The sequence below is a fragment of the Penicillium manginii genome (genome assembly GCF_028828005.1).
Source record: "Penicillium manginii strain IBT 31320 chromosome Unknown utg000011l:1.0-1395921.0:1.0-1396616.0, whole genome shotgun sequence".
Taxonomy (NCBI): domain Eukaryota; kingdom Fungi; phylum Ascomycota; class Eurotiomycetes; order Eurotiales; family Aspergillaceae; genus Penicillium; species Penicillium manginii.
Genome location: NW_026643112.1, coordinates 249,242 through 264,020, shown reverse-complemented (window position 1 = coordinate 264,020; position 14,779 = coordinate 249,242). Strand labels below are relative to the sequence as shown.

Sequence of the window (14,779 nt, the reverse complement as noted above, 5' to 3'; positions counted from 1 at the left end):
TATATATGCAACAAAAATAACAATTGAAAGTTGGAAACCTTGAAAGATCTAGTCAAACTATCATTAATCATGATTTTCGGCGGGCTTTTCATATTCTGATCAACGGCTCAACTTGGCCTCGCGCACGAAACAAGCACTGAAGAGCGCAAAGAATACGACGATCACCATAAAGCCGAAGCCTTTGTTAGTCGACCAGCCGTAGCAGCTGCGCACAATCTGGGCGACATCTGGGTCGAGCTTCTTGATAAAGTCGAGACTTTCTCGGACTCCGTTGACGATAGAATCGATATCTTTGCTATCCTTCAGCCTGAGTGCCAGTCGCTCCCGAAGAAGTTGCTGAACTACTGTCGAAGACAGTGACAAACCAATTACCGATCCAAGAGAACGGAAGAGGTAAGAGCAGGCTGTGACTACAGCTTGGTCCTCAAATGTCGCGTTGGAAACTAAAAATCTCGGTAAGAAACTTGATATAAAAAGGAGGAATCATGTGCCAGTGGATACTTACTTAACCCAATCAAGGTGGTGGTGACACCAATGCCATTTCCAAACGCCGAAAAGACCATTCCCAAAATCATAGGAACCGTACTCTCAGTGACGCCCCCGGAGAAGAGGTAAATCGTGAAGCATCCGACGGTTAAAGAGGAGTAGCCCACTATGGTCAGCCAGAAGTATTTGCCGGTGCGCCGCATGATGATTCCGGCGAGGAGTGAGCCAGTCACCCCGGACAGGATACTGGGCAGAAGTCGTAGTCCCGCGACTGTGGCGCTGACTCCATCCACTGCTTGAAAATAGAGAGGAATATAGAAGAGTGCGGCAAGCCAGCCGCCGAAGCTGAAGAAGTTGCAACAGTACAGGGCGAAAAAGGTACGGTTGAATATGATATGGCCTGGGGCGAAAGGTTCTGCGGCGAGATAGATCTCGACCAGGATGAAAAGTCCAAATAGGACGACGGAGATGGAAAGCGAGATTATCGTTATAGGCATACTCCACGACACATTGCTACCGCGATCTAGACCCAGCAGGAATCCGAGCACAGCCCCGACGAGAACCAAGGCACCAAGGAAATCAATGCGACGAAGTTTGACTTTCCAGTGAGTATTCTCGCGAGCTGGGAGCTTGAGCATCAGTGACACGGCGATGAGGGCGAGAATACACATGGGGAATTGTGCCAAAAAGGCCCTACAGTCGAGTTAGAGAGGCTACACGGAGAGTCAAATTTGAAGTAGTAGAGATCTTACCAACGCCAACCGATATAGTCAGCCAAAATACCACCTAGAGGCGCCCCAGTTCCCGAACCAGTAGCATATATGATGTTGATGATGCCTTGCCAAAGGCCCCGATCACGCAGGGGAACGATATCACTCATCAGAATGCTGACCACAGTCGTCATTCCACCGCCTCCGATACCTTGAAAGACCTGATTGTGGTACCGTCAGTTGAGTAATCCTTTATCAGAAATGGCAATAGTTAAACCTACCCGGGCAGCAATCAGCTCATTGATATTGCGTGCCAATCCACAAAAGAGACATCCCAATCCAAAAATGGCATATGCCGAGAGGAGACACGCTTTGCGACCAAAGATATCGCTCAATTTGCCGTACAGCGGTTGGAAGGAGGTCAATGTTAAGAAGTAGGACGTGGCGATCCAACTGGTTAGATTGAGGGATTTCAGATCGCTACCGATTTGACCATAACTGGCCATGATGATTGTTTGGTCGGCGGCGGAGAGGAAAATCTGTAGAGGATCAGCCGGGATGTACTTATGTAAAGTAGCAACGAGAGCCAGGGTAGAAATGCATGATCATACACCAATTGAGATTGCCGGGATAATATACTTCAGCTGTTTCTGCGCATCGGGGAATGGCGCTTTCGTCAGCTCCCCCGAAGCAATTGGATGGTCGCCAGACTCGGCATCGGCATCGACATCGCGGGTGGGAATAGCCCCGGTAGAAGCAGGCCCGTTGCTCTGAAGCAGCGGGGAAGTCTCACTGGGCGGCATGGCGAGTTGGCAGTCGACTCTGCGTTCCCCGGGGCAGAGTATATCTTGGGGGTGAAAATAAAAGAGAGTTTGAAAAAAAATACAGAGCACTCAACTCCGTAGTATCACTAAAACTAATACTAAATTAGTCAAAGTACCCCCCTTCCCTTTGCGGAATACATAGTCACGTGAAGATAGGCAAATTTCCCCTCACGCCAAACTGGATTAGTCATTCTAATCTGACCACTCATAATGGCCGGATTTCTCAATTTCTCGCTGTTCCCTCCGTTCCGCTTGGGTGTTTCGGCTGTCGTCTCGTCGGCAAAAACACTGCCGAGGATAAAGATCGCGATGAAATCAGAACTTTGCATTTGTAATATGATCATGACTTGGTACCATTTGTTTTTTTTTTTTTAATATTTCATTATTTGTATTAAATCTATTTCTCTTATCATAGAAACAGAGTGGAGTAAAATGACGTGACGTGATGTGGGAACGCTAGTCCTAGTACTGGAGACAACCGCCAGTAAATTCCCAGCAAAGAAATACTACCAGTTTGGGATTGTAATTGCAAATTGTGCCTCATCAGCAGCCTGCGTGTTGCAAGTCAGAGCATAGTAAGGTCAGAGTTCATACGGTATTTGGTGGACCCAAAGAATCATACTACTTCTCAGACTTATCAGATATCTTAAGACCTCATGTATCATAAATTCAAGGAGACGGCCAGAGCAGCGATGTTCAACTTTATGGAATGGTAGATTCAATAGCCTTTCACTCATCCCGGCCAACCGCCATAATATCCATGAACCTGGCCATACGGTGAGCAAATTTTACAAACCGGCTGAACGTAACACCTGGTAGATCAACCATGAGAATGAGTTCGTACTGAAGCTCAACATTGACCTTCTGCCACAGAAGGTCCACTCGGTCCACGCATGATATGTCAGCCTCATCGGCGAGTCGAAAAAAGGTTGCTAGGAAGGTGGCAAACTTCTCATGATCGCCCATGTAAGGCCTGTTGAAGCTATCTCTAGCATTCCAGCGACGATTCGGGTCAACATAGATACTCTCAAGATGGTCCAGGATGTCAACGCCGTCCTCGAAACTGTTCTTGCTTCCCGGAAGGAGGCGTGGGATAAGTTGTTCGTATGCTTTTCTCTTCAGCTGACTGATAATGTAAGCTTTACGGAAGGTAGCAGAGGGGAATTGGTGCGCATTAGCCTTCAGCTTCCGCTCTATTGCGATACGCCAACCATCAAACTTGAAAGGATTGCCACCAGTAAGCATCGAGGGGTCGGGTATTTTGTAGGCTCGGCGATTCTGAACGGGCGGCTCTAACAATGGGCTGGTCATCTGTGTGTGATCAATTGTAGTATCAGAGGGAGTAGTAGTAGCTGATTGGGTTATACGAAGCTCTTTGTGTCCGCACCCAGAAGCTTCGGTGGCTGATTGCCCTTGATCTTGCTCCATTTCGATCACCTTTAGCCTATTCCGCAATATTTCAAGCTCCGTCCGGAGGGAGGAAGGTGCAGATTGATCGGCTGCTTCTTGCCCCCGGAGCCTAGTATTGACATCGTGAGTCTGTTCGAGTGCATCTCGGGCGCACTTCTGCTTTCGAAACAAATATTCGTAGTGTTGGGGATCTTCTACGAGATAGGCCCGGAGCCCTTGTGGATTGGTAAATTCAGGAAGACCACACTGCTCTTCTTCTGCGTTCTGAACATTTTCCAAAGCAGAATGAGAATCAATGATGGAGAGCTGTCCCTTTCCTTTGCCCTCGTTCGGAATAAATGCTCTGGAGCTCGCCTTCTCTTGGTCACTCCCCGTATCAGCACTGGCATCGCGTTCGCCATCGTGTTCGTTCGTTTCGCCACTTGCGGTTTCAAGTTTGGTTTCTTTCAAAGCTTCCCGCGGAGGCAGAATGTTATTTTCCGCACTAGTCATCGTGGATAGGAGGCCCAGGCGCGGTCTGGGTGGTGTTTCATGGTGAGGGAATCAAAATTATTGGATGAGACGTGCTGGGAGCGCGCCTGTATGCGATCTCGGTAGAGTTCAAACGTGAAATGAGAGAATTAGTCTGTTTGACGGGCAGGAATTTGAGGTTGAACCAGAAATTGAGTTATCGGCGAAGATGGTGGAAGGGGGTGAAGAAAAAAACGAAGAGACGAAGAAGGGGAGAGATCATCTGAGACCGGGACTGGGACTGGGACTGGGACGCACGAGAGTGAGTGTGAAGATCAAGCTCTGCTCACACAAAGCGCTACCCTAATCATTTCAGATATGCTGCAAGTACTTCCTTGCTCTTTTTTTCCCATCCCAACATCTTAAATTTTTGATCCAACGAGAACGAGCCAAGCTATCATTATCAATCCACCTTCGAATCTAGAGCTTATTTCCTAGATTAGATTAGCTAGATGAGGATCAGGGGTCTTTTTGGGTATGAACCGAGAAATGACTTGTTTCACCTCCGAGTTGGCAGCCTCAATACATCTAGTAATTATTATAAAATTATTATCTAAATCCATGGATGAGGAAAACCTCTTACTATATTGGTCTCTTCCTTAAATAAAAGCTTCTGGGGGTAAGTGGGCGTCCCCACGGGAACAGCATAGTGTATTTTCGGCAAGTGGGGCACGGGAATTTTGGTGACTTCCGATAGGATGACTCATGGTGACAGCCGATGAGTGATTACGGATGAGTAGAATAACGTTGGAACTTGGTGCTCATTCAAAAGCCGAGCCGTACCTAACCGTCTCTATGGCGAATCTTCAAATTTCTAATTCTCCTCATCTTTCGACAGTTCTAAGCATATTCTATTGCAATGCTACTCGAGTTCTTTTCCAACGGGTTTGTCTGGACGTTCGTTGTAATCATCGCGGCCTTGTATCATTTTTTGAAAAAGGATCGTCCAATTTTTCCAATCGTGAACAATTACCCCGGGGATTACTTTCGTCAAAAAGCATATTCTGCATATGACAAGAATGCTAAAAAGTTAATCGTTGAAGGACTCGTCGAAAACCGCGGTCCCATCGCGATACTTGCACCTGGCGGTATGAAAATCGTGCTGCCGTCTGCTCTGAGTGATTGGGTAAAGACGAACAGAGACCTCGATCACCAAGAACTTGTCCGAGAGCAGTTCTTTGCTCATTTTCCCGGATTCGAGGCTCAATATACACTCCATTGCTCCGACAGAATACTGATCAACCTGTTGCGGACAAAACTATCTCAAAACGAGGAGATAATGCCCATCATCAATCAGCATATCGGGCCAGCTTTGCAGTATTACTGGAGTGATAGCAAGGCGTGGCATTTCCTTGATTGGGAGAATGATACAACTGGGATTATTTCGCGGGCAGCGGCCTCCATTTTCGTTGGCCCAGAAAAGGCCACGGATCCCGAGTGGCAGAATATAGTCCAGAGCTATGTGCGTGAGTTTTTCGCTGCCGCGGGTGAGCTTAGTGGTTGGAAGGTACCATTACGACCAATTGTACAATGGGTTTTGCCTCATGCTTCAGCGTGCCGTGACCTTCGTCGTCAAGCTTGCAACGTCATGGAGAATGTGGTTCAAAGGAGGATACAAGAAGCAAAGGCCGCCGAGGCTCAAGGCGCAGCAGTACCTCAGTACAACGATGTTGTTGACTGGACTATGCAAATCTCTGAGAACAATCACTCAGCCGGCGATATCCAGCTCGCTTTGGCTATGGCAGCACTTTTCACTACTAGCGAGATCTTCAGGCAAATCCTCATCGATATTGCAAGGCATTCCGAGCTTTTGGAGCCACTTCGACAGGAAATAAAAAAGGCTTTGGCGGATCACGACCTAGGACTAGCCGCGCTGGCAAAGATGGAGCTACTCGATAGCGTGATGAAAGAATCGCAACGGCAGATTCCTATATCTGGTTAGTTTCACCATGAAGATAGTTTCCCCAAATTCACGCTAATATTGAGCCGCAGTGGGACTGGAGCGCAAGGTCATTCGCGAGACATCCCTCCCGAACGGGACAATATTACCCAAAGGTTCCCACATCATGGTCGATTCAAGTGACATGTGGAACCCAAATATACATGAAAATCCCGAGGTGTTCGATGGGTATCGGTTCATGAAGCGACGCCATGCAGGGGATAAGTCAAGTCAATTCGTCCAATCAAGCCAGGGGCATAATGTGTTTGGTGGTGGTAGGCATATATGCCCCGGTCGGTTTTTTCGCCACTACTGAGTTGAAGTTGTGCTTGGTCCATATCTTGTTCAAGTACGATTTTCGGTTGGAGTCGGGTTATTCGTCTAGTCCGGTGCAATCTGGCGTTTACGCGGCTGTTGATCCCAAAGTCCGACTCGAAATTCGGCGGAGAGAGGGACCCGAGGACTGCCCATTATGAATGAACATTCTTCGCATGTTCCTAGCTAAAACAGAGTTCCGTATTTCGCTTTCTCGTGTAAATTTACCCTTCTAATCACACTATTCTTTGATCACCGAAGCATAATACATCTTTGAGTAGATGGCAAATAGGAACTTTTCGGCTCACAGAATGTCTTCCAAATATTCCACTCATTCAAGTTCATCTGCCGTAACGACTCGAAGATAAATCAAATTGAATCAAGAAAAGAGCCAAACACTGTTATGATATTTGTGATCAAAATTAAAACAGCGAAGGATAGAGACAATTGAATATTCACATGCGCAATGTTATGGGTTGACGGAAATACAAGCCACTTCTTCCCGAGCGGCTGCACTAATTAATTGGCCTATGTCCTGTTGTACGGGAAAAGAAATTGAGGGAAAGCAAAAAGAAGTTCGAATACTACAAAATTTAATGAACCTTGATAGGAAGGCGGACCACTGAGAATGAGAAATGCCACATTAATTATCGAATTATAGTTCGCCCATCCCTGGAGTTGAAAAGACTTCTATATAATGAGACTTTGAATTAATCGTATCTTACTCTTAACTACAGAGTGGATTGACCAGACATGGCTCATCGGGTCGATCTCAAAACCTTGGAACATCACCGCATCGACCAGAGGATGAACCAAGAATGAGATGAATGACAGGAATTGAAAACAATGTGTTTTAATTACCTATGATTCATGACCACCTCAGTACGCTCGATCGCAGTGTCAGATCACTGCCTCTCTTGGAGCTCCTCGGTCTTCTGGTCACTATCACTAGCACTGGTGAGGCCAAGCTCGTTCTTCTCATGCACGCCATGATCGTTGGTATCCAAGCCAAGCGCGCGAGACTGTTGAGTGATCTCTTCAAAGCTAAGCTTGGGCAAGTCTTTGGCAACTTTCCATGGCATCTTCCCTTCGACATGGGCTTTGGCATAAACGATGTCAATCTCCTCCAGCTCACGGCCAGCTGTCTCGACATAAAAGAAGAATCCAAAAATCACACCCAAAAAGTTGAACAGAGCGAAGAAGAGATACACTCCCCATGGGCTCTGACCAGCGAATAGTGGAGTGAACATCACCACGGCAAAATTGCAAATCCAATTGGTGCATGTCGACGCCGATGCACCGATAGTGCGGGTACGGAGAGGGTTGATCTCGGGAGGGTAAATCCATGGTAGTGGTAGGAGAGTAAACGCAAAGAACACGATGAAGAGGAAAATTCCGACCGCAGCGCCCTTGGAGTTTTGCTCAGATTCTTTAATCAAGCAGGCAAAGGTAATAACAAAGCTCAATCCTTGGCCCATGAATCCAATTAAGTAGAGATTCCGACGGCCGACCTTTTCAATCATGAAAAAGGACGGAATAGTTGCGAGAGCATAAACGGTTGCAAAAACACCACCCATGATCAAGGAAAGTTCCTTCTCCATATGAAGATGCTCTTCAAAGAGGAGGGTAGAGTAGTAGATAGCAGCATTACAGCCAGTAAACTGCTGGAAGAACTGACCAGAGCAACCAATCATCATACGCTGGAACTCCTGGGTTTTGCCGAATGTAAAGACTGCCTTCCAGTTTGACTGGCTGTTCTTCGCCGATTCCACATCTTGTTTGAGGAAATTGAAGTCGCGAAGGACTTCATCAGAATCAGGGGAAGTCCCCTTGAGTTTACCGAGAACTTCACAGGCTTCCTTATCAAGTCCTCTCTTAACGAACCATGATGGAGAATCTGGGAGCATCAAGGCACCGGCGGCCACAATCAGCGCAAAGAAGATTTGAAGCGCCACGGGGAATCGCCACTGAACAGATTCCGGAACATATGAGAGACCGAAGACCACCCAGTATGCAATAAAAGTACCACCAGCAATCATCGCGCCTTCGAAGCAAACCAGGAAGCCACGGTTGTGAGCACCAGAGCATTCCGATTGCCAGACCGGGATTGTTGCCGTGTTTAAGCCATTTCCGATACCTGACACAACACGGCCGATAACGAACTGACCAACTTCCCATTTTCCAGTGAAGCAGAGTGTTGTGATCAAGGCACCCAAGATCAGGATACTGGCACCCATACAAATCAAGCGAGTCCGACCGAGTCTGTCGCCGTAAAACATGGAGAACAAAGCGCCGAAGAAGCATCCAAGCTCGTAGCAGGATGTGACGGCGCCGCGAATGACATCGATGTAGTGTTTTTGGGATGCGGTCGGGTTATCGGGCATTGCGAGGATAGGAAAGTTGGCAGTGAACTCTGTGCCACTGAGGATACCGGCCATCATGCCCTGGTTGTAGCCGAAGAGCGAGAAACCAACGACAGCGGCGAATGTGATGCTCAGCCGAAGTGGCCGGCCACTCAAGCCGCTGGTAGTCGTCCACATTTTGATGGTAGACGCAAAGTCAGACCGTCAAAGCTGGGAAGAAAAGTGGTAGGGCGAGCTTAAGAGAAAGTAGTCAGGAAAACAGAGAGCGTCCGGGCAGAAATTCGTGCGGTCTTATAGGAAGCGCCCCCATAGGCCCCATGGGGCTTCTTTCAGGTCGTATTCAAGCTATACTACAATTGAACATCCGACACCCACTTAAATCTTGGCCAGACCTCAAGTTGGAAAGTTCAGCGAAGGCTCTCCAGACGGGGGAACCCTTTTTCTTGGCGTTCGGCGGGGGCCCTTGGCACTTGGCGGATTGCATGGCGAATCTGAAACTAATTTCACGTGCGGATTGAATAGTTATTGGTTCAGCATATAGAGAAATGGATAAATTTCGGTCTTTCTATCCTATGGTACTCGTCTCTACGTGGTAGGGCCTCCCGATCCACCTGGCCAGTGGTTTTATCTCTTTCGCGCGGACCTCGAATCTTATACTGAAATTCGCGTGGACATGTTCATCCATAAATTCCCATCTCTACCAGTATGCGTTATCCTTCCAAAATTCTCAACATAACATGTTATGTGATACTTCCCAGGGAGCCGCAAAATATCCCATCTTATTCTCTACTTTGCGCGGCGATATAACTAGTCACGAGGCACAATTAGATTCTACTCTTGCACATGTAACAAATACAATCAAAGCCATCCACACTTGTTCTCAGCCACAGTATGCTTACTTGAAGCCGCCAAGGTCTTGTCGCCCGAACATGACGTCAAAAATCCTCGCCAAGTTTCCTACTCCAATCTAGGCACACATCATTTGCCGCGACACTTAGAAATGTTTCGACCAATAACACCCGCATCCTTTGGGGCACAAAAGACGGCTTGCATGTGGATGGGGGCAATCTCGCTCACTTATCTTGTTGCGTCAAGCCAGTCCTCCAACCCCGTTGTGAGAAGAGGCAGCGAGATTCGGAGCCGAATCGGTACACTAACTATGTACTGTCAGGTGTATGGTTTAGCAAGTAGTATGATTTGAATGGATCCCATAAACCCGTACTCTGCGCCAAGGGAACATTGTGGGAAGAAAAGACCATATAAACTCCCATCCAAGATGACCTCTAACCACTATGACGATACAGTCTACTACTTATAAAGGTGACCATTACCCGGTGCATTTTACGTTTAATTCCCCATACACCTGGGCACCATGGATTTCAATATTACTAGCATAACTAGTACATCAACGTGAACGGGCGTTGCTGGGATTTGCGAGAGTTCTTATCATGGATGTGGCTTAATCTAATACTAATTGCTGTTAGTTGAAGAGCGAATGGTATATATTCTGGAATCAGGGAAGAGGTCGAGATTTATCATTTTACCATATTCTGCCCCCACGCGGGATTAGGGTACTAGCCAAAAGGCTCAAAGAGCCCCGATCTTACGATACTACACGGCCAAGAAGATAGCAAACTCAGAGTCACTGGCAAGACTGCAGGCTTGGCGGGATACCCACATTCAACACATACAGCGAGAAAAAAAAAACGTCATTCCTTAGTTAGCGCCCGAAGATGGTAGCAGAGGCGTAATTTCAGAATTGAGATGAGTGGACAGAAATGCATGCCAATCCCGCTATACCGCTTGGCGAGGCAGGCCAAGATCTGGGCTTCGGTTGGAATAAACGGGCCGTGAATAACACAAGCCGGCAAAGTTCGCCGTATTTGCGGAAGGCAATTCTTGACTGAACACAAGAGTTTGCGGGTAGAGCTAGCCGATTTCTTAGAAATGAAGATACCTATACGGAATATTTGAGCGCAAGTGCAAACAAGCGACAGAACAATGCTCCACCAGGTAGCTGCAGCCTGGAGATCGCTACGCCCCATCTACCGATATTTAAGGATTTACTCCGTACGGAGTAGTCAAAAATCAACTCGCAACCCGCATCAAGAAAATAAGTTTAGCCGACAGCAATCTCAATGGCGTAGGTGTAGGTGTACTCCGAGTCCGTACGCCGATAAGCATAGCGCACTGATCCCCGCTCGCCCCAACCTTTGACCCCCAGACTATGACTCCAACAAGTTCAAATGCGGCATATAGAATCCCGCCCCCAAAAACAACTGGAGATTAGTGATTGAATGGAGAAAGTCAAGCGAAGGGACATCGAAGGATGGTGGCTTAGATATTGGCAAAACCCGCCTCGGCTGGAGTGCGGCTTGGCTGTGCCTGGGATAGGCACACAGCACGCCGAGCACGCCGAGAAGCGCCACGGGTCTCCTTTGGGCGTTCCTGGCGGGGGCGGGTGGTGGGGGAAAGGATTGGCTCCCCGATGGTCACCCGGCCCCCCTTGGCAAGAAGGATCCACCAAGTGCGACAGGGCAACTATTGGACTCGTCGATTCGGCGGTTTAGTTAAAGGCTTGGAACAACATGGAGCACTTGTCACCTTGGCCTGCGTATGCCAGGATCACTCCGGAAAGTGAAAATTCAATCCCGGGGGTAGCCGAACTTAGGGTCACACATGCACGAATCCGATTTCATGTGGGAAAGTGTTCCGTAGCATTGAGCATTTCTGTGAAAATCTCGAAGCCGCATATTTGCCTCAGGCATGAATTAGGCACTGAGATCGGCTTCTTCCGATGCGGCCTCGTTCGCATGGATACTTTCATGGTTCTGAGCTTCTGTCAAGTTGGAAAAGGAACGAATGGTTCTTTTTTACACTACTTGACTTTGTTTGAGAAAAATACCCCAACGTCGAATGAGCCACAGCTTAGGGGTTAGGTAAACGATGGATTTGCGGGATTGCAAGCGTCGAAATTTCGAGGGATGTCAACCTGATAGTGAGGACGCAAGGCAGAGTGAATAATTGCCGGTATCGTGCTACTACTTGACAACCACCAACTAGTAGTATACAGTGCTCAATACCTAGGCAATTCAGAAAGGTTGAAATTTCAAACGAATGTAAAGCTTTATTTACAAGCCATGACTCTGAAGCTCAAGTTGTGACCGCATTGTAAATCTCATGGGTATCAAGGACGCCAGCGCCCACTCTATATTGGCAGTTGACCTAAGCCATTCTCAGGGTCATCCTCATTCTCATCCTTATGTGATAGAGGTCGATATGACATATCCCTCTGAGATCTTTGGTATCGCAGAACCCTTGAAATGGCAAAATATAAACCAAATGTCAGACAGCAAAGGACAAAAAGTAGCACAATTGCAACACGCCAGGAATGATCCAAAGTGAAAGTGTCTTCCATGGGTGCAGTACCACGTTGCAAAACTTCGGTTATTCCGAGGACTGCGCCTTCAGAGCTGAGTGCGACAACTCGAAAATATGACTTCAAGTCCGGAGTAAAAGAGATTTCTGTCTCGAATCCAGTGCGCTCAACATCTTTGATCGTGCCGAATGTCATATTATTCAGGTCTGCACCATCCCAGGCTTGGAATCGCCAGGTTGCAACCTCGGTTGCGCCATTCCAACTTACAAAAACGCTTTCTCTTGTCACTGCAGCGTCAGGAATGGTATCAGGCAGCCCGATCCAGTTGTTCTTGAAGGAGCGATAGGAAACAATCCGGCCAAATGTGAAGTAGGCCGATGCGCCGAAATGAACATCGCATAACATTGTGCCATTTGGCGAGAACTCGGTGAAGGCAGCGCTGTGGCCCCACCCAACAAGAACGTTTCCGTTATCAAGTACCTGTAAATTTCCTTGGGACACCACCATGAGTTCTTGCGGGTGGTCGTAACTTGTCAAAACCTTCGCTTTCCTTGCAGGGATATCAAGTTTCAGTAGAACGCCGTGGCTGATGGAGGAGCTGTCGGATGCTGCGTTGGCTCCGTTGTTGAATAATGTCAAGGTATTGGGGCTTTGCCAGCGAGCATCGTGTTGCCACGCGAATTGGGTTGCAGCGCCATCTGATTCATCGAAAAATTCATTATCCTTTCCTCCTAGTGACCAAAGCACCTCACCGGTTGTTCCATCTACACAGGTGACCGTGTGAGTGTGTCTTGCAGATATCAAATAGCGTCCGCGGTCATCTTTGTCGACGCTGTTCATATGAAAGTAATCATAACCCAGAGTCCGTTCGTGTCCCTTTCCACCCATTGGCTCGTAACTACTCTCCGGGGGATAGAAGCTGGATGAGCGCCACTGGAAGAGAAGCTCTCCTGTTTCAAGGTTGATCTCCTGGATGATACCGTCATATAGCCATCCGAATTCGGGTCCACCGACGGATGTCAGATCATACGGAATAGGCTCGTATGCTGTTATAAGAGCCGTGTTGTTGGATGTGATTTGGAAGTCGTGTAGATCACCCTCAATTATTCCAGAGGGCGATACTATATGGCGAATTGTGTATGTTGAGTCCAGCTGCCAATAGGAAGGTGATGTTAGCGATCTGTTTGTCAATACCAATAGCTGGATGCTGCTATATCAATTATTATTTTCATACCATATACCATGACCCACGACCGTGGCCATCTTCCTCATCTCCTTGCCAATAAGTCAAATAATCCTGACCTTTATATCGTTGAACTTTAAAATCTTGAGTTGTGCCCCAGTTAGGCTTCGTCCATATAAGCTCGCCCGCGGCATCTAAGATCATCGGGCCGGGATGGACAACGGAATCGCCTCGCGGAGCCAAGAAAGTATATCTCGGATCGCATTGTGCGCCGGCGGGACTGATCTCGATTATCGGGGATTCTTCGCCGAAGGAGACGTAATTCCTTGTCGGCCCAAAGCCGTACCATCCCATATCATACCGGCTTAATCCAGCGCGGAATCGAAATCTTGCGAGTTGTGGCACGGCATATGTCCAAAAAAGGGCCAGCGCGCTGGTAGCTACCACCAGGGCAGGAATCCAACGACGGAAGGAAATTTTGCGGAATCGATCGCCCCGACTAAGCCAGAGACTCAGAAGGGCGAAGGCGGATGATTCCCGCATGGACATTGGCGCATTGCGTTCCGGGAAAGGGGTGTGTCAGGGGCAATGTAGGCGTGAACAACAACCAAACGAGTACGAGTAAAGAAGTAGGGAGGAGCGGAGCGGGCCATGACCCAGTCTTAAGGTGTCTCTATAAAGGGATTATGCGTCCCCTGCCGAGAACCAAGGACGATGTCATCAAGAAAAGACGACCTCCTTGCTGCACCCCGCAAGTGATTCATGGCCTCATCGCAACGTGGATAACTTCCTAGAGCAACACAAGCTGATTCGATATGGCATCATCAAATCCCCTATATGCCAAGCCATTTGGTGGGTCTAAATTCCCTGTCGTCTTGCGTGTTTTTGTGAACGCGGCGGGAAAATCTGGACCATTGAGCTTCAATGTCTTGGACGTGCAAACACCCACATGGCATACAGCCATTCAGAGTCTTGAATTTCTGCTAGAATTGTGGGTGAAGCCCCATAGTCCTTGGTTTCTCCTCAAGATTCGCGAGGAACGGGCCACCAGCCCACGCGTCTATGGGCGCAGCTGGCATATTGTGGCGCCCAGCCGAACGTCAGTGGGCCATTTAATTGCAGTAACCCACGCGCAATGGCTATGATGGTAGATCCCACTATTCTGTCTGTGGTGAGTGCCGATATCCGTGGGTTTTGAAACTCAAATCTGCCAATCATTGGCGAGAGTGGGCTCCATAGCCCGGAACAAGTCTTTCACGGGGCTTTCGTCGACATTTTGAGATATTATCCTATATATCTATATCGATATCCTTACTTAAAGATGTCAAATGCGGATTAATTACGGAGTATAAAGTGGAGGTTTAGCTAAGTGTCTGACGACCGACGAAGACCCTTGGAGCCTTACAGACACTCAAAGTGGAGGTCATTACGAGTGCCGAATCCATTACCCGTTGAAGAAGTGGAGTCCGGGCTGTGTCTGGTCGCTGCACAAATCTTATCTTCGGGCTTTTACTCCGGTTTTGCTCCGACTCGGCCTCGAGAGCCAAAGTAAGCTAGAGGAAGACAGGATCTTATAGACGAATCCTGGTATGAGCATAAGGTATATTCGTCAGCTCGCTGGAATTGAGTAATATGCAGCAGAACTACCAGTATCTAGGTA

At 47.9% G+C, this 14,779-nt stretch overlaps 6 protein-coding genes across 6 annotated transcripts; 2 read left to right on the top strand and 4 right to left on the bottom strand.

The window, feature by feature from the left end:
* Positions 1–99: 99 nt before the first annotated feature.
* On the bottom strand, positions 100–1,999 carry N7533_013369 (putative MFS multidrug transporter; the record flags this gene model as incomplete). The annotated part of the gene is made up of 5 exons (XM_057110019.1): positions 100–443; positions 506–1,179; positions 1,239–1,417; positions 1,478–1,735; positions 1,808–1,999. The coding sequence occupies 5 exons, from the start codon at positions 1,997–1,999 to the stop codon at positions 100–102; spliced, it is 1,647 nt and encodes a 548-aa protein (XP_056952721.1).
* Positions 2,000–2,749: 750 nt separating this feature from the next.
* On the bottom strand, positions 2,750–3,922 carry N7533_013368 (uncharacterized protein; the record flags this gene model as incomplete). Its single annotated transcript, XM_057110018.1, has 1 exon — positions 2,750–3,922. One exon carries the CDS (start codon positions 3,920–3,922, stop codon positions 2,750–2,752), a length of 1,173 nt encoding a protein of 390 aa, XP_056952720.1.
* Positions 3,923–4,799: 877 nt separating this feature from the next.
* Positions 4,800–5,882, top strand: N7533_013367 (cytochrome P450; the record flags this gene model as incomplete). The annotated part of the gene is made up of 1 exon (XM_057110017.1): positions 4,800–5,882. The coding sequence occupies one exon, from the start codon at positions 4,800–4,802 to the stop codon at positions 5,880–5,882; it is 1,083 nt and encodes a 360-aa protein (XP_056952719.1).
* Positions 5,883–7,099: 1,217 nt separating this feature from the next.
* mfsA (glucose-inactivated glycerol proton symporter STL1) lies at positions 7,100–8,734 on the bottom strand (the record flags this gene model as incomplete). The annotated part of the gene is made up of 1 exon (XM_057110016.1): positions 7,100–8,734. One exon carries the CDS (start codon positions 8,732–8,734, stop codon positions 7,100–7,102), a length of 1,635 nt encoding a protein of 544 aa, XP_056952718.1.
* A 3,031-nt stretch (positions 8,735–11,765) lies between these two features.
* On the bottom strand, positions 11,766–13,668 carry N7533_013365 (arylsulfotransferase family protein; the record flags this gene model as incomplete). The annotated part of the gene is made up of 2 exons (XM_057110015.1): positions 11,766–13,088; positions 13,171–13,668. The coding sequence occupies 2 exons, from the start codon at positions 13,666–13,668 to the stop codon at positions 11,766–11,768; spliced, it is 1,821 nt and encodes a 606-aa protein (XP_056952717.1).
* Positions 13,669–13,934: 266 nt separating this feature from the next.
* On the top strand, positions 13,935–14,264 carry N7533_013364 (uncharacterized protein; the record flags this gene model as incomplete). The annotated part of the gene is made up of 1 exon (XM_057110014.1): positions 13,935–14,264. One exon carries the CDS (start codon positions 13,935–13,937, stop codon positions 14,262–14,264), a length of 330 nt encoding a protein of 109 aa, XP_056952716.1.
* Between the last annotated feature and the right edge of the window lie 515 nt (positions 14,265–14,779).